Source organism: Meles meles, chromosome 4 (genome assembly GCF_922984935.1).
Source record: "Meles meles chromosome 4, mMelMel3.1 paternal haplotype, whole genome shotgun sequence".
NCBI lineage: Eukaryota > Metazoa > Chordata > Mammalia > Carnivora > Mustelidae > Meles > Meles meles.
In genome coordinates, this window is record NC_060069.1 from 28,027,363 (window position 1) to 28,051,118 (window position 23,756).

Sequence of the window (23,756 nt, forward strand, 5' to 3'; positions counted from 1 at the left end):
CCCCCTGCTTGTGTTCTCTCTCTCGCTGTCATTCTCTCTCTAAAAAAAAAAAAAAAAATACTTTCAAAATGGAGATAACACAAAAAATCGCCTTACCTCAGGGACAAAGACTGTGTTAAGGACACAGAAGTTTTTTAATTTCAGTTGATGATACCACCTATATGCCGCAGAGCAGTACACCAAGGAAGATCTTTAGTGGCATGTAAAGGTACCACTATGGGGCGCCTGAGTGGCTCAGTCAGTGGGGCAGCCGAATCTTGACTTCGGGTAAGGTCATGATCTCAGGGCTGTGACTGAGCCCCCGTGTCAGGGTCAGCGCTCAGCCAGGCGTCTGCTCGAGATTCTCTCCCTCTCCCTTTGCCCTTCCCCTGCTTCTGTGCTCTCTCTAAAATAGACAAATCTTTGAATAAATAAAAATATGCGAGGAAAGATGTTTCCTGACAGTGCAGACAGCAGGACAGACGCCATCACCAAAGGCTGACTCCTATGTGCTGAGACACTGTTTGCCACTGTGGTTAGGTTCAACTTGCTCCTTTGTGGGTAGGATTAGCAAGGGGAGGGGAGCTCTGGAAAACTAAATCATTTAAGAAGCTTGTGCTAATTTCATCCAGCTGGTATAAGAAGAAGAGGAATGGGAATGTGAAGTTTAGAGAAGGAGAAAAGCTGAGGGCGGGGGGAGCGGATGCCTGGGTGGTTCAGTCAATTAAGCATCTGCCTTCAGTTCAGGTCATGATCCCACGGTTCTGGGATCAAATCCTCCACCAGACTCCTTGCTCAGCAGGGAAACTGCTTCTCCCTCTCCCTCTGCCTGTGTGTGTGTGTGTGTGTGTGTGTGTGTGTGTGTGTGTGTGTGTGCGCACGCGCGCACGTGCATGTGCACACTCTCTCTGACAAATAAATAAACAGAACTTAAAAAAAAAAAAGTGAGGGAGGAGCCCTAGCTTCTAACCGGCTACTAACTAACCATATGACCTTAGACCAATGGCTTCCATTTAACAAGGATCAGGTACACTCTCAGTCAGCTTTTTCCAAACATACATTATAAACCATGAGTAGGTTGAGAATCATTTTTGTAATGGCAACTGATAATTCGTTTTAAATGAAATTCAACAGCACAAGATTGAAATACCGAAGTGCATTCCACATAATGAGGGTATTATTTCATGTTTATGCTTTCGCCTGTCATATACTCATTTACGGGAGTACTGAGTCACAACCTGAGATGCGTTTCTTACAGTGGGTATTGGTTAAAAGTTTACCTGCTCCGGGCAAACCCTTCTCCTCCACAGTGGTGAAATCGGGCTCTTACTGAACATCCCTGGAACCCAATTCCCTCCTCTGTTAGGTGGGGAGGGGGAGTGGGGCAGACTGGCTGTTAGCCACCCTTGAAAAAATCTCCTAGCATTATGATTCAGACTTGTACGATATGAAGAAAACAAAGGCACTTTGTATTTCTAACTTTTTATATACCCACTGAATAATTCCGTGCATGAGCAGCACACCTTCCCCCTTGCTTATCACAGGAATTTCACTGACATCGGAGCTGAGCAATGGAGGTTGAAGTACCGTTTGCGAAGACTCTAGATGCGACAGGGATTTGGCATTCTCTCGCACAGTTGATGGCCACTCCCCCCTCCCTTTCCCACAGTCTGGAAACCTGTCACTGCTGTCACAGCTGCCCCAGAAGCCAGCTGGGTGCCACATCACAGGGCCCACAAATACCTGCATCTTATTCCCGCAATCTGAGCCTGCCAAGGCACAAAGGGGACCAGTGACTCTGGCCAATGAACCGAGATATTCCTTTCTGTGAACTCACCTGTGCTTGCTACAGAGTCTTCCAAGGATGGTCCTCCGCTCGTGGCCCTTCATCCCTTCTAAGAATCAACCTATGTGTTTACTGGGTACGTGGAGGAAAGGACCCAGAGGAATGGTGGGAGAGAACCTACCTCTCCAGGCCAACTCAAAACTAGCATCTTGTGCAAATGGTTTCAGTTGGCTAACACTCACTTAAAAAGGCAATACCAGTGTCCATTTCTCTTTGGAAGTGTGGTCTCCACACATCTAACTCAAGCCCACTGAATCTACCAGAACAAGTTCTCAGACTGAATACCCAGTAAGCACTTAAGGCCAGAGGCTTCACTGCCTCCCTGGTCTACGTTGCCATCATGCATGCATCGTGGGAAGTTCCGACAAGCACAGACATTCTGCATGTCTTGGCCACAGTCTGCATGCAAACTCCACGACAAACAAATCCAGCAAAAATTACAGTTACGAAAGCCCGCTGGGTAAGGCCAGCTGGAGCACCCGAAGGACGGGGAGGGCTTCCCATGGCACGCAAAGGCCAGAGCCCAAGAGCAAGGGGCAGGGGAAGAAAAACAAATGGGCTGTGCACTCAGTGAAGCCCCTTGCCCTCCCCATGACACCCCAAACCTCAGACCTGGGGCTCTCCTCATCGTCCCTGCCTCACAGTGGGGCAGCTTTTACCCCATCTACACCAAAAATTGAATCTTTATAGTAACAGAAACAAAAACTCTCTGCTGGGGGGGAAAAGGGGCAAAAAGTTATAGTAAAACTATTTATGGATGAAATGAAAAAATTAAACAAGTTATGTGGTGTCTCAAGATTATCTAAGGGGAGTACCTAGCTGGCTCAGGTGGTAGAGCATAAGACTGTTGCTCTCAGGCTTGTGGGTTTGAGCCCCACGTTGGGTGTGGAGATTACTTAAAAGTTACCTAAAAATAGTTCATGTAAAAGTTACAGTAACTAAACACTTATTGAAGTAGCTCTGGTTTTTCTTTACTAAGAGGACAGACTGGCTGGTTTCTCCTGGACGATTCCAGAAATGAAACATTCGCCTTTATTACACAACCAGCCAAAATATGGTAAATGTTTACAGCTAAAAACAGGAAAGCGGCTAGGAAGTGACCACTGGGTTAAACTACAGTGAGCATGAGAGATTACAAATAAAGAATTTAGGCCCTTGGAAATAAACTATTAAAAGAGCCGGGTTCCCTCGTTCAGCTGGGAAATGCAGCCAGGTGGAGGCGCTCATTCCTAGGGCTCGCTCCCTCCGCCGGCCCCTGCTTTGCTTAAAGAGACAGTGACCTGGCTCAGCCCCTTCTGCCAGTGGCGTCCCTGCGGTCTGACAAGAGCCCTCGGAGATGGAGGGCAGCAAGCCTCCCACACATAGCCGCTGACTCATCTCATTCACCAATCTCAGCATCAAAAGCATGACTAAGGGGCCCTTGGAACAACCCTCTCCAAATGAGTGGGAGAGGGTAGCAGGAGGCAAGCTCTGCCCAAAGGTAAATCCAAAGGCAGGAAGCCAAGGTGAGCTGCTGTGGAATCCTCTCCCTCTTAGAGGCAGAAACAAAAGCTCCCCACCTGCCATGGGCTGCGCTTTGGCATCCTGTGTGTAGTACGTGTACACACACACAGACACACACACATACTCTCTCTCTCTCTCTCTCTCTCTCTCCCCACACCCACCCGACCCTGTCTGCGTGTGGCCGGCCTGCGAACTAAAGCAAATGATCAGAGGAAGAGGAACCAAAACCAAGCCAAGCAGAACACAGACCAGTACCGTGGTCCGGTGACCAAGGCAGTTCACCTTTCACCAGGGAACCGCCTAGTTCCGAAGAAAGGCAATGACTCAGAGGTGGTTCTTATCAGGACAAGGAGAAGAATGGCATTATAAATGAGACGCACATACACACAGACCATGCCAGAATGAGTTGCTAAAAACAGAACCCAGAGGGCACAAAGCCACACAAAGAAAGCGCCCCACAAATATTCTTCCTGACAGCTCAGGTTTTTTGGTTTTTGTTTTGTTTTGTTGTTGTTGTTGTTGTTGTTTTTTAAAGATTTTATTTATTTATTCGACAGCGAGAGATCACAAGCAGGCAGAGACAGGCAGAGAGAGAGGAGGAAGCAGGCTCCCCGCCGAGGGGCCGGATCCCAGGACCCTGGAATCATGACCCAAGCCAAAGGCAGAGGTCCTAAACCACTGAGCCTAGCTGAGCCGATGGGCTGGGGGGACAGGGAACTAGATACCCAGGCTCTGCATGAAGGGCTGCAGGCCCGGCTCCTTCGGGAGCAATCCTCAGACGTCCGAGCAGAGACACGGCTCGGCACCGCGAGTACCAGCTCTGCAGGGACCAAGCACGGCAGGCCGCGGACACTCAACAGCGTCAGCATCCCATAAAAAATACAACCCTGTTTTTGTTTTTAAAAAGTCCCACTGACTGTCAATGGACTATACTCCCCACAACAAAATGAATAGGGCAAGTCAACACTCGAGCCAAAAGCACGAGTCCCGGGTGCTGCAGTTACCAGCCTAGGGGACACAGCAGCCGTGTGGCCCTGGGCTGCTTCTGTCCTCTGATTCGGGTCCCTTCACCCGAACAGGGGGCACCCATGGCGGAGAGCTACCGCAGAACTGACAAGTCGCAGCTCTCAGAAACAATTCACCCTTGATAACAAGCACGACAACAGCAGCAGACACTTCCAAAGGGCCTATCATTTCCAAGGTTATAAGGGAAGAGACTCCCCACCCCGCGCGCCCCTGTCCTGGATGGTCCCCACCTTGGAAAAGCTTCCAGCTAATCTGGCAAGGAGAACAGAACAAAGGGAACTGCAGGATGACTGCCATGCTCGGGGCTCACTGGGGTACAGACCCCGGGGGCCGTGGTGACAAACAGCTCTAAAGGTCCCCATGAGCCCTGCCGCACAACACTCAAGGCCAGGGAAGGAAGGGGGAGGACCCCGGTGACAAGCTGGAGCGGGTTTCAGAACGGGATCCGTGTGTGGCTTTGGGTGCCACAGTGAGGACTTCTAAGTGTCTCTAAGTGTGGGGGGTGGGGCAAAGTGGTCACAGAGGGCTTGGGACACGGGTGGCTACAGAAAGAAGCAGAAACCTCCCTCCTGAGGCTCTGGGAGCTGGAGGAGTGGAGTGGGCTTGGAATAAAAGGAACGGTCCAGACAGAGCCTCCTCAGAAGACCTGACAGTTAACAGTGTGGACTGAGGAGTAGATGCTGGAAATGCCAGGGTACCTGGACAGCACGGCACTGTTGCAGGGAAAGGACCAATGCGAAGAGGTCTGTGACGAACCATTTTCAGAAGTCATTGGTGCTGGGCGCCTGGGTGGCTCAGTGGGTTAAGGCTCTGCCTTTGGTTCAGGTCATGATCTCAGGGTCCTGAGATGGAGCCCTGCATCGGGCTCTCTGCTCAGCAGGGAGCCTGCTTCTCCCTCTCTCTTGGCCTCTCTGCCTACTTGTGATCTTTCTCTGTCAAATAAATAAATAAAATCTTTAAAAAAAAAAAAAGAAGAAGAAGCCATTGGTGCCAACCAAGCTAGCCTCTCAAGTGCCGAACGCCAGCCACCATAATGGCGGCAACTGGAGCACCACCAGAAGGCCTGTGCCCCAAAATGCCTCGCAATGGCCCTGTCTCACGGCCAAAAACATAACATCACTTATTTGGGGCCAACCTGTTGGTAACTGCTGTGACATGCAGGTGACCGAGAAGTCTCAGCTCCTGCCCACACACACCTAACCGGGTCCATGAGCGGAGAGAGGACCGGCTGTAGGAGAATGGAGGGGAGCGGATGGCTGGGCAGGTGAGCCTTGAGGAACTCGAGGGAATCCAAAGAGTCCACCCCTCAGAGCAGCCGTGAGAATACTGGATGTTCAGATGGGAAAATACAGGAGAGGAGATACATAAAAGTGGGATAAAAAGATGCCTCCCAAAACTCTGGGTTCCACCAGTCCTGCTAGGCCCTGTGTTTCAACCTTGTCCTACCAGTGGCTGAAAAGGACAACAATGATTTCTGTGTCTCCCACATCAGGCTATCCTTTTCCTGGAAGAGCTGATGAATAGTAACATGACCCCAAGTCAACCTTGGTTCCAGAGCAGAAACAAGGGTCTACGTTAGCACTGGGGCCATTAAGGACTAATAACGTTTCAAGACAGGCACTTTTTTAATATACACCTGTAAGAACCCGCTGTGCTCTGGTCGGTTCTAGGCATGGGGGTATACATATGGTGCTCATCTGTTTGTAGAGGTATGCACAGCCCTGGGATTCTCAACTGCCAATGCTGAGAATGCTAAGAAGAAACTGAGAAAAACAGAGCCCCTAAAATACCAGCAGCTCATCCAGTTCTAAGCAAGTTTCATAATTTTTCTTTCCCACAATGATTTTTGGTTATTTCTATGTGGTGTAATATCCCTTTAACCTGAGGTAAGTTCCAAAAAACTACAAAGATATCATGATGATATCTTTTTCGGATGCTTTTGGATATCCTTAAAGTATAGCATTACAAAATACTTTCAGGGTTTTTAAAAGTCTTAAATCGGATATTCTAGCAAGCATTCCTATTTTGTGTCATTTATACATTCCTTTTAACAACCTAACATACCTCGTGCAAAGTTACAGCTACAAAGACGTACGGAGCTTTCAGTTCAAAAAGCAAAGGCACTCCTTTGTACCCCCAAGAGGGCCCCATTTTGGGGACTCTTCACTGAGACCAACAACCATGTATGCTTTAATCAATGTAAGTCACCATCAGTCAATCACGAATGGCCCTCGGCCTCGCCAGAAGCACTTACCTCCTCAAGAAGCCGAGTAACAGCATCTATGTCATTATACGTCTTCGTCATCTGGCCAACTCGTTCAGCACATAAAACTGCAAGAAATCAAAGTGGCAATGAGCTACGGAAGTCACAAACGAGCCAAACAAATAACCCATCTAATAAAGCGGCCTTTAAGTCGGGCACAAAGGGTCGCGGTTTGGCCGGGTTCGACCCACACTGCACTCGGCACCACCAGATTTCATTTCCCAGTTCCAGAGCAGAGCCTCAGGGGGGGTTCAGGGGATGGGGTAACTTCCAATCCTACAAGGTTCTGACTGTGCGTATGTGTCTGTGTGTGCCACGCTCGTGCACGCACACAGGGGTGGCACAGGGGACAAGGCGCTGGATTAGAAAGGGGTCTGGCTTCATGTAAACTCAGTAAACTGAAACAGGTCAGCAACACAGCCACCAGTGTGTGAGGGATCAGAAAGCATCCCAAGGGTCTAGAGCTCGCCAACCACAGAGACCCAACCGCATGGACGGAGTGGGATCCTTCAGAAACGGGCTACTGGTGTAATTATTAAATAACAATCTTAGCTGATCATTTCATAATGGTGCAGCCCCTGCCCTCCCCTCTCCAAATGGCCTAAATTCTAAGGCAAGGCAACCAGATTCCCTACCATGAAAACTAGGGTCGTCGATTCTTTTTAATCCACACCAAAAAGGCTGATACCATTCCCACCACAGACCAATACACAGCTCGAAGACTGGTATTTCACCATGTGTCTAATTGGCTGTGGTCATGAGAGGCTATGCGGGCCGCCTGAGGGCACGTGGGTCTTTGTTCTCCTTCTGTTGGAGTAAAAGGTCGTGCCACAAAAGAACACTTCAGTCTGCGGAAAAATCACAGGGTGGTTTTACTTTAAAACCATGGCAAGGGATCGATTTGCAATTCCACAAACACCAAGAAGGGTGTCACAGGTTTTATTCTGTGGAGGAAGGAATGAACGTAAGTCTGTGTAGGACCCAAGTGAAAAATTTTTTGAAACTTGCCACTTCTGCCATTAATAAAGTCCCGGTAACTCCTTATAACTAAGACTCTACAAAATAATTCCTTAAGAGCCGAAGACTTGGTTCAGCTTTCACAATGACCCACGTTCAGTAACGGCCCAAGTAAGGTAGCTGGGAATAAAGTGGGTTACTAAACCAACCTCCGTAGCATTGCTAATGGCAAGCGGCAAGAGGAATTCGATAGGTCTCTAAATATTTTATTAAATGCAAGTAAAGATCACTCTAGTGAATGAGCTCAGAGAAATCAGATCCGTTGGAATGATTTTCTAGCTTAAGGAGATCTGAAATCTGGTTCCAAATCTGAAACCCCCTTCCAGGTCTCTCCACCAGACACTTTGTGGGAGCCGGAAGGAAGTACGCTGCCTTGGGCGCTTTCCTTCCCTGGCCTCCAGTGGGGGCTGCCCTGCTAGCAAAAACCAGGGAGCTTCATGTAAGGGTTGGTTTAAACCAGAATTTAACTTGATGGAGGTGGAGTACAGCTCGAACTGCTCTAAATTGTTAATCAGCTCAGGGCAGGAGAAATCCTTAAGAGAAGATTCCTGTGCCCCCGAAGGAGTTCGTTTTCACGGGAGGGGAGTGGGGGGGACAACTGTGCTTTGTGGCAGCATTGCAGGAAAAGGTGCAGGAGCCTCCGCCCCCCCCCAGCCTGTTGGCCCCACAGACAAGCATCGGCACACCCAGTTTATTAACAAGAAACAGATTCCAGCAGTAACAAAAGGCCTCTGTGCGGAAGGGTGTTGTGACCAGGGGGCCCTGCTTAGGGCCTACCCCAGCCCTTAACTTAGAGGACCAAGTACTCTGCTATTGTGGAAAAAACGAAAACCAGGCTAGACTTGAATTGGTCTCCATGTCACCTGAACAGGAGACAGCAGGATTCCGAGCTGCTTTTTTCCTCTGGGATAGTATTAATCAGAAATTACACTTCCACTTTTAGGTGAATTTTTTGAGTTAATCATGTGTAGATAATCACATACAGAGGTAAGAAATAATACAGAGGTCCTCAATACCCTTTACCCAGTTTCTCGCAGATGGTAACGTTCTGTGAAATACCACCAGGGCACTGACGTTGATACAATCCACGAAGCTAACTCGGATTTCCCCAGCTTAATTCTTACTCGTCTGAGCATGCAAGCATGCCCCCACATGGGACTCATAAGCTCTCAACAATCCTATTACTGTGTTGGTTGTGTATCCACCACCACAAAGATCCCTCGTGTTTCCTTTTCTAAAGATAATTTTCAAAAAGCTTTAATGTGCTTTAACCATTGACCCAGTAAGATGTATACACTTGGACCAGTGGGTTTTTTCCTAGCATGAACCAGATACATATTGTTGCCACACACACAGGGACAGGAGGGCAGGTGTGACCTTTCACGTTCAGTTAGGGCTGCAGAGTGAGGGAGAGACCTTCCAAAAGTCCCCATGCCTTTGAGAGAGCCCAGCTTCGGAAGTCAGAGGCATAAATGAAAACCAATGCTGACCCTGAGCTATTAAAGGATGTGTATTGTTATTCCAGTAATGCTTTGAAAAATACATATAATCTGTACCTGGGGGGCTCAGTGGGTTAAGCCTCTGGCTTCAGCTCAGGTCATGATCCCAGGGTCCTGGGATTGAGCCCTGCATCAGGCTCTCTGCTCAACGGGAAGCCTGCTTCTCCCTCTCCCACTGTCCCTGTTTGTGTTCCCTCTCTCGCTGTGTCTCTCCCTATTAAATAAATAAATATATACATATATGTATATATATACATATATATTATATATATTAGATATTAGATATATAATCCTAATGAAGAGAAGATGTACTGATTTATAATAAAAACACAGGAAAAAATTAGAAGAGTCATAAAAATATTGACATTTAGATAGCATTACAAATTCTAAACTTTTTCTTTGTAATGACCATGTACTGATGGGGGAAAAATTACTTAAAATATTTCTCAGAACATATACAGTGGACTACAATATAGGGTCCTGGGATCCTCCCTGATGCAACTTTTTAGAAATCAGTAACGGCAGCAGCAGCAGACCTTTATTGAGCACATCTCCTATGGCCAGGCCAGGTTCAATAGCCCTCTATATGGATGATCAATAAATCATGGGAGGATGGGAACTTACACTAACCCCATTTTAAAATGGGAAACTGCTGGGTGGCTCAGTGGGTTAAGCCTCTGCCTTCGGCTCAGGTCGTGACCTCAGGGTCCTGGGATCGAGTCCCGCATTGGGCTCTCTGCTCAGCGGGGAGCCTGCTTCCTCCTCACTCTCTGCCTGCCTTTCTGCCTGCTTGTGATCGCTCTGTCAAATAAATAAATAAAGTATTTTTAAAAATAAAGAATAAAATGGGAAACTGAGGCCCAGAGAGGTTAAGTCATTCCTCTGCTGTCATACAGCTACCAAATGGTGATGTCAGTCTAAGAAGAGATGCCCAGCAGGGGCGGCAGTTGCATTCACACAGTTTCTGCTATGTCCGGGGGATTTAAAGTGCTTTTTCCTTAATCCTCACCGCAGCCCTGCAGGGCAGGTGCTGTCATGATGACCATTCCACAGATGAGAAAACTGAGACATGAAGGACCCGACCAAGGTCATGGCTGCACGGCAGGACTGCACATCAGCCAGTCTGGCTTGCATCCTGAGCTAGGGAGCCATAGAGGACACAAGGGCAAGGCTGAGGCCAGCACACATCAACAATATTCAGGACCCAGAAAAAGAGCAAGAAGCATCTGTGGTATAGGGCAGAGATCCCTGGCGCCAGGGCTCTGAGGCTTAGGTTTCCACAGGAGACTCTACCAAGGTCATGAGGCCCTGGACAAGCCCTGTAATTGTGTGTCTTGGGTTCCTCTTCCAAGAAATGAGGGGGTTGGAGTGAGAACAATGAAGTGGGCAAAGAACCAACAATGCCTTTAAACAGTAAGACAAATACAGGCTGCACCTTCCAAGCACAGACTTTCTAGATATTCAATGTACAAGAGACCATGGTCCTGTTTCTCTCTCCATGGGAACAACATTCCAAAGGGAGGCTCCAGTTCTGACCAAAGCAGCGCTAGCACATCAATCCACTTCCACTCAAAGGATGTTGAAAAAACAAACAAACACGAACTAAAAGCACAGCCATAAACCTCCACAGCAACATGAACGAACTAGGGTCTAAGTCCTAGAAAGAGAAGTTTAACATGCCCACAGTAGCAAAGCTGATACACCATACACACAGCACCCCTCTCGCAGTATCAAACTAACGTGTCTCAAACGGGCAGCAGGCTCTATGCTCACCAGGACAGGAGACCTGCCCCTTCCAAGGCACAGAGAAAACAGGCCACCCACATGCCCCTTCCAGGTAACGCTGGGCCGGGGCCCAGGGTGTGTGAGGCCCGGCAAGTCCCTTTAAGGAGCCTGGGCTTCCATGATGGGACAGCAGAAGCCGTTCTCAAAGAGGAAGTGTCCACCTAAGAGCTGTATTTCAAAAAAATTTTGGCTACAGTACAGAGAAATGGGGGCAGGGTGGTCAAGGCTGTTGATTAATCCAAGGCAATCTTAAATGGCTGTGAAATGGAGAGGAGAGGTCTCTCTTGCTCAGAGAGTTAAGAGACAGGATGGGATGGGAGGTAAATTAGAAAGACAGGATTTGGGCTTCTCACCGGAACAGAGGGGACATGGGCACTCCACTTCTTAGGCTTACTGTCCCCCACAAAGACAGGTGCATGTGACAGAAGGTCAGAAGCATGACGGGCAAGGGGGGCAGCGGCTGAGGTCACTACGGGTATAACGTGCCAGGCAGAGGGCCGCACAACCACCTGTAGCAGGAGGCCCACAGCAGCAAGGAATGACTTCCCAGGAGCTAAATCATGGTCTGCAATGAGAAAAGAACCCAGTGCCTATCCTCGGGTGGGCAGATGGAATCAGTAAGCCGGACTGGAATGAGTGGCCCTGGGCAGGCCGAGCAGAGACAGCAAGGCCGGTACAGGGCTGTCAGCTAACTGGGGGAGGGAGGAGGGTGCAGCTCCGAGGGAGGGGGGTGGGCAGCTCTGGCTGAAAATCAGCAATGCAAACTTTATGCAAATTAAACCATGCCCCAAATGCTGGCGGCCCTTTTACAGTTCCCGTTCACAGACCTGAGATGCCAGCCAAGAAATCCCCAATATCTACAGAGAGCAGGCCCTGAAGAGAGACGAGTGCCTGCCTAATGAGGAAATGCTGTCAGTAGGAAGCTCGGGGTGACCACCTGAGGCCCAAGAGAAACCCCCACGGGGAAGAAAACAAGGGCAGCAGGGGTGGGAGGTAGGGTGGGACTCCAGGGTCAGATCAGACAGGCACATGGGAAGGAGTCCCGGGGCAGCAGTGAGAGAAGTGGGCAGGGGTGGGGCAGGCCACGGAGCAGCCAGAGCAGGAAGTCAGACGCAGAACTGCAAGCCTGACCAATGGAGTGGAGGGCAAGAAGGTTCCAGCACATGCCCCGCTCTCCCGATGAACCTATGCCTTCTCATCACATTAACGGACTCAACAAGGCCCCCTTGACATTTTTGGCCTTATCAGACTTCTCCAAGAAACTCTGGTTGGCAGTCCTCACTGCTCACTTAGGTACTGCATCATGGTGGAAATATTCTCCTCAAGTCGTGTGAAAGAGTAGCTCTCATCACTTCTTAACCTAATTTTGGTAACATTTCTCCTGTCACTTTTACACATCTTTGGAGCAAATAAATGTTTTGCACATGTACAAATATATGTGTGTATACAGACAAAAGTGCACATATATATATACACGATTAAATTATAAATGTGTGTGTGTGTGTGTGTGCGCGCAAACGCCAAGACCTCAGGAGATGTCGCTCCCTTACGACACAAAGACCAAGTCACCGATATCCATGAATGGAGAGAAGATATTCACGACTGTCCATAATATTGGCATTTGGGTTGTTTGGCTACGTGTTCTAGCTTATTCACAGATCCTTTAATTAATTAGAACATTGCTTTTCAACATTGCTTTTCCCCTCTCTGATAAATTCTCCTCTTACCTTAAAATCTTTAGTAAATCTTATCTTCTATAATATTTATAAAACCCTAAACATATTGAGTAAGCTTTCTATATGCCCAGCTGAGACAGAAGCCAGCAGTTAGGTGTCAGGGAAGAGTCCACAAATCAGTGGGTTATCCCTCTCTCTCTCTGACCGGTAACAGCAGGTGCCAGTTGAAAAAGCATTCCTACAGTTGGCCCCCATCCTCCAGGAAGTAAATCTAGTACTTACTGTCTGTCCTGCCCCCAGTTAAGGCAAGAAGTGGAAGGTTCAGAACCTGAAAGCCACAGGCTAAAAAAATGCCTCCCACCCCTGTGAAGTTCTAAGTGAGTCAGCACTGGGGCTAAGTTTCCAGGCATTACAAAACAAATGTCCTTTATTTAAAGCTTTGTCTAGATGCTTTGAATTTGGTTTGGCTTGGTGCCACATGTGCGTCTTTCCTTCTGCAAGGACCATCTCTCGCCTGCTTCTCCAGCTGGGGACTTCCTGCTCCTCCCCAAGGCCCAGCAGGACAACAGTCCGCCCGTGTAAAGACTGCAGCTTTCCCAGTCAGCCTTCCCTTGGAAGACAGCGAGCAGACTCCCAGACTGGGCCAATCTGGCAAAACACTTTGATGAGGGGGATTTTTTTTTTTTTTAATTTATTTGGGAAAGAGTGAGCAGAGCAAGCGAGAAAGAACATGAATGGACTGGGGGAGAGAAAGAGAAGCAGGGTCCCTGCTGAGCAGGGAGCCCGATGTGGGGCTCGATGCCGGGACCCTGGGATCATGACCTGAGCCGAAGGCAGAGGCTTAATCTACTGAGCCACCCAAGCACCCCAAAGGTAGGGGGGACATCTTTATATGGCAGCAGCCCCTGTGTGCCTTGGCCACACACAGTGCTGGTGGGTTAGACACCCATGTCCCCATACTTTATGGCAGAGAAACTCAGGCTCTGAGAAGTCAGATGAATGGCCTAAGGTCACAGACTTGACATGTCCCTCAGGCCTCTATAGAAGAGAAAAAAAAAAACCTATGTCCACACAAAACTTGCACACAAATGTTTACAGCAGCATTACTCATGAGACCCAGAGAGTGGAGACAACCCAAATGACCCTCTCCTGGTGAACAGATAAACAGAATGTGGTACATCTGCCCCCTGGCAAGTTACACAGCTGTAAAAAGGAATGGAGGCTTGGTATACGCAGCACGTGGAGGGACCTCGGCAGCCTACGCTCAGAAGCGGCCCGACACAAAAGACCATAGCTTTAGGATGCGTTCCTATGAGGTATCCAGTACAGGCAAAGGGACAGAAAGCAGCTTAGTGGGGGCTGCGGCTGGGAGTGGGAATGGGACTAGCCAGGAACAGGCATGAGGGAGCTCACACGGGGAGGGCATACACATGTTCTACAGCTGCACTAGGGTGATGGCTATACCCCTCTGAGAATTTCCTCAAAAGCATCACACTGTCCATTTAAAGTAGCTGAGTTTTATGGTATGTAAGTTATACCTCAATATTTTAAGTTACCAAGCAGGCAACCATATATACGGAAACTACACAGACTCTGTTCCAACCACTGCCCCGTTACGTGGCAGTGTAAAAGCCTTCTTTCACAGCCTCAATCCCTGACCGAGCTTTCCCCAGACCACACAGCAGTCCCCCAGTCCAAAACCTGCCTGATCAAAAGCACACAAACGTACTCATCCACCCCACAGAGATGATCTACAACTTTCACTTGGATAACTGTCATGAAAATGTGCTCAGATGGCAGATCTGTAAGGAAACCAAGAGCCACCTTGGTCCAGTTGTGGACAAGAGGGACTCTGTACGCCCTTCACCAGCTTTCACTTTCCTCCCAAGTTACAGCCCCGTCCCTGGCACAGCTGTTGTCCTTTCCCTATCTTCAAATTCATTCAGACTTGGCCCGACAGCCCAAGTGGATTAACTACCAGACCCATAAGACACACATTATTTGGCTTAAACAAACACACACACAAAATAACTATTTTGATGGAGCCCTTGAAGTGGGTATAGAAATAGGGTGAGGACCCACCAATAACAGCCACGGCCAAGGCCATAAAGAACATAATTCTTTTTTTTTTTCTTTTTTTAAGATTTTATTTATTTGATAGAGAGAGAGAGGTCACAAGTAGGCAGAGAGGCAGGCAGAGAGAGAGAGGAAGCAGGCTCCCCGCGGAGCAGAGAGCCCGATGTGGGGCTCGATCCCAAGACCCTGGGATCATGACCTGAGCCAAAGGCAGAGGCTTTAACTCACTGAGCCACCCAGGCACCCCAAGAACGTAATTCTTTAAAAAAAAAAAAAAAAAGATTTTATTTATTTATTTCATAGAGAGAGCACAGCAGGGGAAATAGCAGGCAGAGAGAAAGGGAGAAGCAGGCTCCCCGCTAAGCAGGAACCCTGAACTTGGGACTCCATTCCAGGACCCTGGGATCCTGACCGGAGTAGAAGGCACACACTTAATGACTCAGCCAGCCGGTGCCCCAATGAATGTAATTCTTACAAATAGCCCACATCCCCTCCCACCTGGGCTATGCACATCACAGGAAGGCAGTGGAGCCTTCTTTGGGGACCAACACATAACTGATACTCAAAAAAGGGAAGATTTTGGCTCATGTCTAACCAATACCACAGAAAGGGATGAAAACATTAAAGCCTCAGGGTATATCTGGTCACCCCAAGATAAGCGAAGGTCCCAGAGAATCGCCTCCCCTTCTCTCCTACGTCCCTGGGGCTGGGGGTGGGGGAAAGAAGCCACTTGGAAAACGGCAGTCTCAAGTCCAAAGGGACACAAAGGGATGAGGAAAGAAGCTGCTAAGAAAGAAGCAGCGTTCAAAGGAAAGGCATAAACTAATAAGCAGCCGTGGTCTCAGGCCAGAAGCAAATGGGTTGACTGAGGCCACCGCTCCTCTCGGTGCAAAGTGCTGGTTTGTCACCGCAGCCCCAAGAGCTGGGCTCTGGGACGGTGTGGTGGCAGGGGCCGGCCTGCTACAACAGCAGTCTGTCCAGCGACCACCAGTGACTGTGTGTGCACTGCGGGCAGGGGAGGGGCAGCACTGCCAAAAGCTCAAACCAGACAATACAGTCTGGTTACATTTCTGCTCATCACCACCACTCACTACAATGCCAGTGTGACTGTTTTACTGAGTCACTTTCCCTTCCAAGGTGGGCCGAGAGCAGAGCACGGCGGCAAACTCCTGAAGACACGGGGAAAGAGAAATGAAACACCTACTGAGTATCTACAACATGTCACCTGCTACCCTGGGCATCTCACAACGGACTGGACTGTTTCACTTAAAACCCAGCACAGCTCCGTGATGTACAAATGATCCCCATTTAACACACCAGGCAGGGAGGGAGGCCAAGTGGTTCATCCACGGACATAAGCACGGACTCCTGGATGCCATAACCATCCACCCCACCCTAGGCTGGAACACTCAGTTGATCTCTGGTGTCCTTCCACTATTGGAGATCTGATGACGGCTCGCCACGTGCTGGCATTCTGCCAAGCGCTGGACGGCTATCGCCTCCTTCAGTGTTTACATTCATCCCAGGACAGAAGTAGTACTGCTGTCCACCCTTGACACATGGAGAAACGCCCCCCGGTCACAGAGCTATCATGGGAGGGCCTGATTGCCGTGACCGCCCCTCAAGATGGAGAGCTTAACCACGGTCTGCTGGGTAAATGCATGAACCTCAAGCACATAAGGAACTTGCATAAACGAGCATGACAGAGAGGACCCGCAGGAAGTGCCAGGAGAGGCGCTGTTGGAAGCTCAAATACAAGAAGACTGGGGATGGCAAGAGGTTGGGGACAGGGGCCAGAAGTGGGCAGAGCAGCAAAGGGACCCCAAAAGAACACAGGCCCTAGGCGAGCCTTGTCCTCGACCCTGGTTACTGCTGGTCCCTGCACCCCAGTCAGAGGACCACCCCGAGCAACTGACATCACTGGAGGCCTGCATGGGGTGGCCATGGATCCCACGAACCAAACCCCAGGCTGTAGGCCAAGGTCATGGACACCACGAGCAAACAGTACTGAGCCAGTGCTGATAAGCTGGGTCAGCTCCTTCCTCCTGCGTGACCTACAGCAGAGAGTCCTACACTGTGGCTTGCTCACATGCTGCCGGGGCCATCCTGTGTCAACACAGACACCAGGGCGGGGCCCTGATGGCGCCTGCTCTGGGGCAGACATCACAAACACCTCCTATCCAGCACCCTCCACGCAGCCGGCAATTTCCCTCTCAAACTGGAGGAATGTGCTGTTGGCGCTGCCTCTCAGCCTGTGCCTTGGAACCAGCTGGAAAATGGGGACAGCCCAGCAGGGTGCCACCATGCCCAGAGTCCCCTGGCCATAGGCTCTCCATCAAGCTCTTGCTAGGTTCCCACTGCCAACTGGTGTTTTCTCCAACTCTGCTTTTCCAGATGACCATTTCTGGTTAGTGCTCGACACCTAAAAACTGCTCTTTGTGCAAAACACGGATGGGGCCACTTCTGTCCTGGCCATCAGCGGCATCCAGCCCGGCTGGCCTTCACTCCAGCAGCACTTCACCAGAACCCCAGCACTCCTAGAACTTCACTCCAGCAGCACTGAGTCCTGCCCCCGACCCCTGCCCACTCTCAGCTCCAGCAGAGGGGACTGGGGCAAACAAGCAGATTCCTCCTCCAAGAACACCATGCAGCCCAAACCTGCTTTGGGTCAATGCCGTTTCTGCGCTGTTCAAGTCCTCAGTGGCCGGAAGACACAGAGCCCAGCCCTGGTCCAGCAGGGACCAGGACTCAGGATCCTCCGCAGCCCGTGGGCTCAGAAAACCAAAACCTGCTATGAGGGCACCAGGTAAACCCCAGAGAATTCCATCTGCTCTTTTCCGATCCTGCCACCTGCCAGGGACGGGGTGAGGAACTTTGCAGCTGGGTAATAGCCTCTAGAGTGTCCAGACTAGAAAAAAGTTACGAAATCGGGATTCCTTAGGCACTCCCTTGAAAAAGTGATAGGAATCTGTCACACAGCAAACCACAAGGAAATGACCACAAAACTTCACTCTTCGCCAGTGTTTTCCTGGTGCCGGCACCAGCACCCTGCTCAGCGCAGGGAGGGGGGCACAACCTAGAACTTCACTCCACCAGCACTGAGCCCTGCCCCCTGCCCTCTGCCCACTCTCAGCCCGAGTGGAGGAGACTGGGACAAACAATCAGAGGCCTCCTTCAAGAATGCCACACAGCCCAAACCTGCTTCAGGTCAATGCCATTTCTGTGCTGTTCAAGTCCTCAGTGGCCAGAAGACATAGAACCCAGACATCTTCTCCCAGGAGGACAGCAAGTACCAAGCCGCCCCTCGCAGCTGCCTGGTATGAGCAAGCTGCTTCTCCTGGGAGCCCAGTCTCCCTGGGAGCACCTGTCTCATGGGTTAGAACCATTACATGAGACGAGGCCAGGAAGGGCCTTCGACTCCATTAGTTTTGTGCCTGGGTGTGGTGGAAAGCAGACCCCAGGCAGGATGATGGTAGGGGAACCCAGGCCAGGGACAACCCAACTCAGCCTCCGTTGCTCTGACTGCAAACGGGAGGAGCATTTATTTCAAAGGCTGTTTTGAAGGTTAAAGGGTGACATTGGAAAGTGCCTATCACCCCCACGAGGTGACCGAAGAGAATAAATGTGTCCCAGACCCACAGCTATCAGAGCAACCCACACTTCTTTTAGGTCAGTTAACAGGGAAGAAAACCACCTAAACCAGCTCAGAATCCAGGGAACAGTCCTGTCCACATCCTGCACATAATGTCATTACCTAAGAGCACTTCTCTTCCACACACAGGACTTGCTTCCCATTAACTCAAGACACAGGCAGTACGACAGCGCTGGAGAAAAGCAAGAACCTGTCCAGCAAGTGGCTTGCTCTGGGACACAGGACCGGCCCCAGAAACCAAACCTGTCAAACCAAACCTCGGTCTTCTGATCCATGCCCCAGACTTCCTACAGCCTGGGAGCCAGTCTCATGAATTTCATTTTACAAAGAAAATGAAGCACATTGGCAATAAAATGTCGTTCTTTGGAGCTCACTGTCCTGAAATTATTATTAACACTTCACCCCTCCCGGACACTTGAGCATTTTACTGGAGAAAAGAAGGAGATGAAATGGGAAGGAACAAAAGAGAATTTAAGTCTATGAAAGGCAAATTAAGTCTATGAGATGGCAAATACAGAGCAGCGGCCCCCCCTTGAATGTGATCTTCAAGTAGGGGACCTGTGTTGGGGGATGCCAACAAAAAGATGAGACCACCTTCAGGTGACCTGTGAGCCGGACCTGGGCACTCAAGAGGCTCCCGTCCCCTCCCTGTCCTTGGAATGTGGGTTCTGCTGGCCTTTCCTGCTCCCAGAGGCCATTCCAAGGTCACAGCCTTGAGATGGTAAGGTAGTGTTGAGAACACCTGCACAGTATACGTGACTAAACCCAGTTAAAGCTTCTCTATAAACTTCTAAGGTTTGGCAGGCAGGTGTGGGGACCCACTGTCTTCCAGCTGCCCAAGGCAAGCCTCCTACGGAAGTTCTCTTCGCTTGTAAAACCTGCCACCTACCAATCTGGAGTGGCCTGCCTCCTCCTTCATCTCTTGCTACCCACGGGGAATGGAGGCGGGTTTCAGATTACACCCAGGAAGCTCTGGAAAGGGTTGTGAACCAACACCCATGGTTATCTATGAAACGTGGCCCAGCACAGGACAATGTACATCGGAATCAGCCAGAGGGCATGTTAAAACCCAGTCTACTGGGCCCCACCCCAGGATGTCTGGCTCAACGGGCTCCACATTCTGGGGCGGGGCCCGAGAATGTGCATTTCTAACACAATCCTGGGTGATGCTGATGCTACCGGGCGGGAACCCACTTTGAGAACTGCTAGCACAATGATTTAAGAGCAGAGGGCCCCTGCCCCTGAGCCGTTCTACACAGGTTGAAATCACTTACTAGCTCCATAACTTTGGAAAAGGTCACATTAAGTTTCCTCTTATAAACCTGTGAAATGGAAATGGTAACAGCACTTCACCGCATATGGCTGCTTTAAGGATTAAATGCACAGACCCATAGAAAGTACTTAGAAGGGTGCCCGGCCCATGCAGTAAATACAAGACAAACACTGGGTCTCATCACCATCATCTGGCTCAGAGTTTTTGCCTTCAGGTTAAAAATACAGATATAGGAAACATTTTCAATACAATGTTTTTTCTTCTCTTGCCTAGGCTATAACATAGTGCTCCAGAACCTGGTGTAGTCTTTAATTTAGAATCGTATGGTTCAATGAGTGGTTTCTAAAATCATCCTACTCTGCTTTACAGTGACCGCTCATCCCACACTTTCATCCACATGGGAAGCCTTGGAAGATTTTGTTACAAAGTGGGTTGTGACTCTGTGGGTCTGGGGCCCAAGAATGTGCATTTCTAACCAGGTCCCAGGTGATGCGGGTACACGGACTGCAGGCTACAGTTCCACAGCTATAAGGGACAGCAACTGATCGAGGTAAACCTACAAGAACACACAGACGCCTTTCTCCTGAGCATTTCAGGAACCTGACTCATGTGCAGTCCCCATCTGCCAGACACTTCTCCCTCCACCTCCACTATTTCCTCTGTGAAAGGGCCACGCAGGACACCTAGCCTGAGCACAGAGTCCCCTGGCTCTCTCCTGGCCATCCCCTTTCCCTGCTTTCTCCAAAGTAATAATGCTTTTAACTGTCCAGCAGGGGAAATGTTAGTATCTTCAGGACAGAAACCTCAAAAGAGAAACTTTTGCTATATGGCCGATTATAAATAATTTCTAAAGTAAAGTTTTGTTGAGACATGAAGAGAGATCATCACAGAGCAGAATTTTGAACAGGTATTCACACTGATTTTACTCAAGACCTAAGGAACAGACACGCAGTCACCATTGAAACATTCAGCTGCACCCTGAACATCCCTTTCTCTGGGATTTCTCTGGGTTGTGGGCGAAAGCCAAAGAAGGCCAACTAGGAAACTCACACCAAGCCTTTGGGCCTATCCTTAATTTAACACTCTCCTGCTTGTCCAAAAGCAGCATCCCTCTGCTAGAGCCCAAAGGTGGGTTCCCAAGGCGACTTCAACATCAGCCCTTGTACTTTTCTATTTGGAATAATCCTTAGGGGCACGTGGGTGGCTCAGCGAGTTAAGCATCCTGACTCTTGATCTCAGCTCAGGCCTTGACCTCAGGGTTTTAAGTTCAGACCCCACGGTGAGCTCCACGCTGGGCGTGGAGACTTTAACCACTTTGGGGCGCCTGGGTAGCCCAGTTGGTTAAGGACAGACTCTTGATTTCAACTCAGGTTACTGTCTCAGGGTAATGGCTCCCCACTCAGCAGGGAGTCCACCTGAGATTCTTTCCGCCCCTAACTACCCACCCCCTCCCCCCCCACCACTCACTCTCTCTCTCAAATAATTCTTTGAAAGAAAGAAAGAGAAGAAAGAAGGAATCCTAAGTTGTTAGGTTTTTTTTTTTTAAGTCCCTATTTCAAATTGGTTAACGATCTTTGAAGAATAATGCTAGCACACTATAGGAAACAAACTGAGGGTTGCTGGAGGGGAGGTTGGTGGAGGGATGAGATAACTGGGTGACGGGCATTAAGGAGGGTACTTGATGGAAGGAGCACTGGGTGCTGTATGCAACCGATGAATCACTGAATTCTACCCTTGAAACTATATAATGCACTGTACCTTAATTAACTGAATTTAAATGTAAAAAATAATAAGTAAAAATAACACCGGCACAATAACATACTTTATTTAATAATGACTCAGTCTCTTGCCCATTAATTTACCAAAACCCAATCAGCCACAAGAAAATGACTAAACCTCTTAAAAAAGAGTACTGGGATGCCACTAAGGGAAAAACAACCAACTACTGATATTTGCAATAACATGTATAAATTGGTTAAGCAACAGAAGCAACAGAAGCCAGACAAACTAATGCCCAATACTGATTCCATCTACAGAGATCAAGAACAAAGGAGCAAACAGAGCAAAGAAGACAGAAGCCAGGACAGCGGCCTCCCTCCTGGGGTGTGAGGGGCCTCCTCAGGGTGCTGGACATGCTGCGTGTGGTTTTACACGGAGGTCGTTACAAGCCACTCGCCATGTAAGATGTGTATACTGGAAGTTACATCTCAATAGGAAAACAGAAGAGTGCTGTGAGATGAGTGAAACAGCCAGTGAGACACTAACAGGGAAAGGGTCAGATTGGAACAAAGTGTAGAATTTACCCTCTTCCAAGAGGTCCAGGCTTTCATGCTGTTCACAGGAGGTTTTCCTCTCTTCATCCTGGTAGTCATACTCAAAGTACTCTTCTTCCCTTCCCACGTCTCTCAGGGACATTGCTGAAGTCACCCCAAAGTCCAAACATTGCCCTAACAGGCGGTTCTTGGGGTAGCACCCAGCCGTCTACCCAGAGGAGCCACTGGAGCCTGGACCCCTGGGGCACATGCTGAGCCCTGGACGGGGCAGAGGACATTCCCTGGCTGAGCTGGAGTGGAGGGTGTGCACAGGGAATTGGCCCAGCGTCACCCGGGACAGACCCGGAAGGGGGTGGCTCCCAGGAGCTGGGAGGAGGGACAGTGTGGGGCAGGGCGGGGCAGAAGCACCTGCCAGAATGGGAATGCCCTGCCTGCCCCAGGTGACCCTGCCAGGTGCTGTCAACTCAGAGGGGAGGCCGGCAGGCAGGTGCAGGTCTTTAGGTTAAGCTCTCCACCTCCAGATCCTTCTCCCCACCATTTCTCCCCCGGGAAGCAATGAGGAATGGTAGCTCCCTTGAAGTTTCATAGCAACTGCGCCCAGCAATACTAAACAAGCCTGAAGCAGGTACACCTGTCTAAAGGTAGGACTCCAGCAGAGGAGTTGCCCTGATGAGTAACTGCCTAATGCCCTCAGATGAGAGAATTTTGGTGGGGGTGCTCCGGAAGCGGAGACCAACCTGCCTTTTTTTTTTTTTTTTCCCTAAGATTTTATTTATTTGTTTGAAGGCCAGCAGGAGCAGGGGAGAGGGGAAGAGGGAGAGGGAGAAGCAGACATGACCTGAGCCAAGGGCTGACCCTTAACTGACCAACCCACCCAGGCACCCCTGAGCCCAGTGTGACTGTGGCAACAGCCTGACACAGTGCTGAACGGAGAAGGGAGTGATCACTCTTGATTTCTAGCAGAAGGAAAAAAAGACATGGCAATCACCATTACCTGTTTTAAGCTTCATTCGGTCTTTCTTCGGTCATAATACATGGCCTTTGCTGTTTTTAAATCTGCATTTTATAACCTTCACTGTCATCCTAAATCTGTGTATTCGCAGTCAGATTTACAAATTCTAATTGCCAGGATAAGGGGGGATGGGAAAAGCATCTAAATCCGAATAATTTACAATGTTGCCTGGAAGAAGAATCTGTGGTTTAATTGTGTGTCTCAGTACCAATTCCTCGGCACTGTCTGGTTCTGCCTTTAACAGTGGAAGTGGCAGGTTCTTCCATCAAACCCACCGGAAGGTGGCCCCGAGCGCTGGCAGCTAAGGACTGCAGCACATTCTGCAATTTCCATGCCTCAGCCACCTCCCAGCTACACTGTGGCGGGTGTCGCTGCTCCTAAAAGCAACAGCAGGAGACCTAAGCCAGCTGTCTGCCGATGCACCTCCCCCAGGTAGGGTGGCTAGTAGAGCCCCGGCCAGGCCATCACGCAGAACTCCTTGGCCAGGGGCAGGTGCCTGATCTCATTTGGCTTCGGATCCGCAGGGCTGAAGATCCCGTTTTGGCAGCTAAAGAGGTCTGCTACGTTGAATTGCTACCTCCACAAAAATGAACATAAGACCATATGAGTGCCTCAAATAGCAAACCAGAATGCAAGGAAAATGCTATTTAAAAATAAAACCCGAGAGACATATGCATTGTCTGGTTAATATTTTGGAACCTGGAAATGATTACTACATTGTACAACATTAAAGAGGTATTCTTTATGAAAAGGAGGCTTAGCAGAAATTCAGTGGCAAGGGCTTTAAAATCACATTTTGAAAATCTGCATAAGCTTTAAATACAATGTTTAGGAGGACACACACTGCGGGGGCGGGGGGATGCCATTTAATCTCAA

At 49.4% G+C, this 23,756-nt stretch overlaps 1 protein-coding gene across 7 annotated transcripts in view; it reads right to left on the reverse strand.

Moving 5' to 3' along the window:
• TRAK1 (trafficking kinesin protein 1) overlaps positions 1-23,756 on the reverse strand; it is a 121,042-nt gene that overhangs the window by 38,817 nt on the left and 58,469 nt on the right. For 5 of the 7 annotated variants that reach the window (XM_046003474.1, XM_046003473.1, XM_046003471.1 and 2 more), the window contains one exon: positions 6,609-6,685. In XM_046003474.1, the coding sequence (XP_045859430.1) occupies positions 6,609-6,659 (51 nt within the window). In that variant the 5' untranslated portion in view covers positions 6,660-6,685. Of the gene's footprint in view, positions 1-6,608; positions 6,686-21,898; positions 22,161-23,756 lie in introns of those variants that run through there. The other 2 variants (XM_046003470.1, XM_046003468.1) reach the window with 1 other exon arrangement.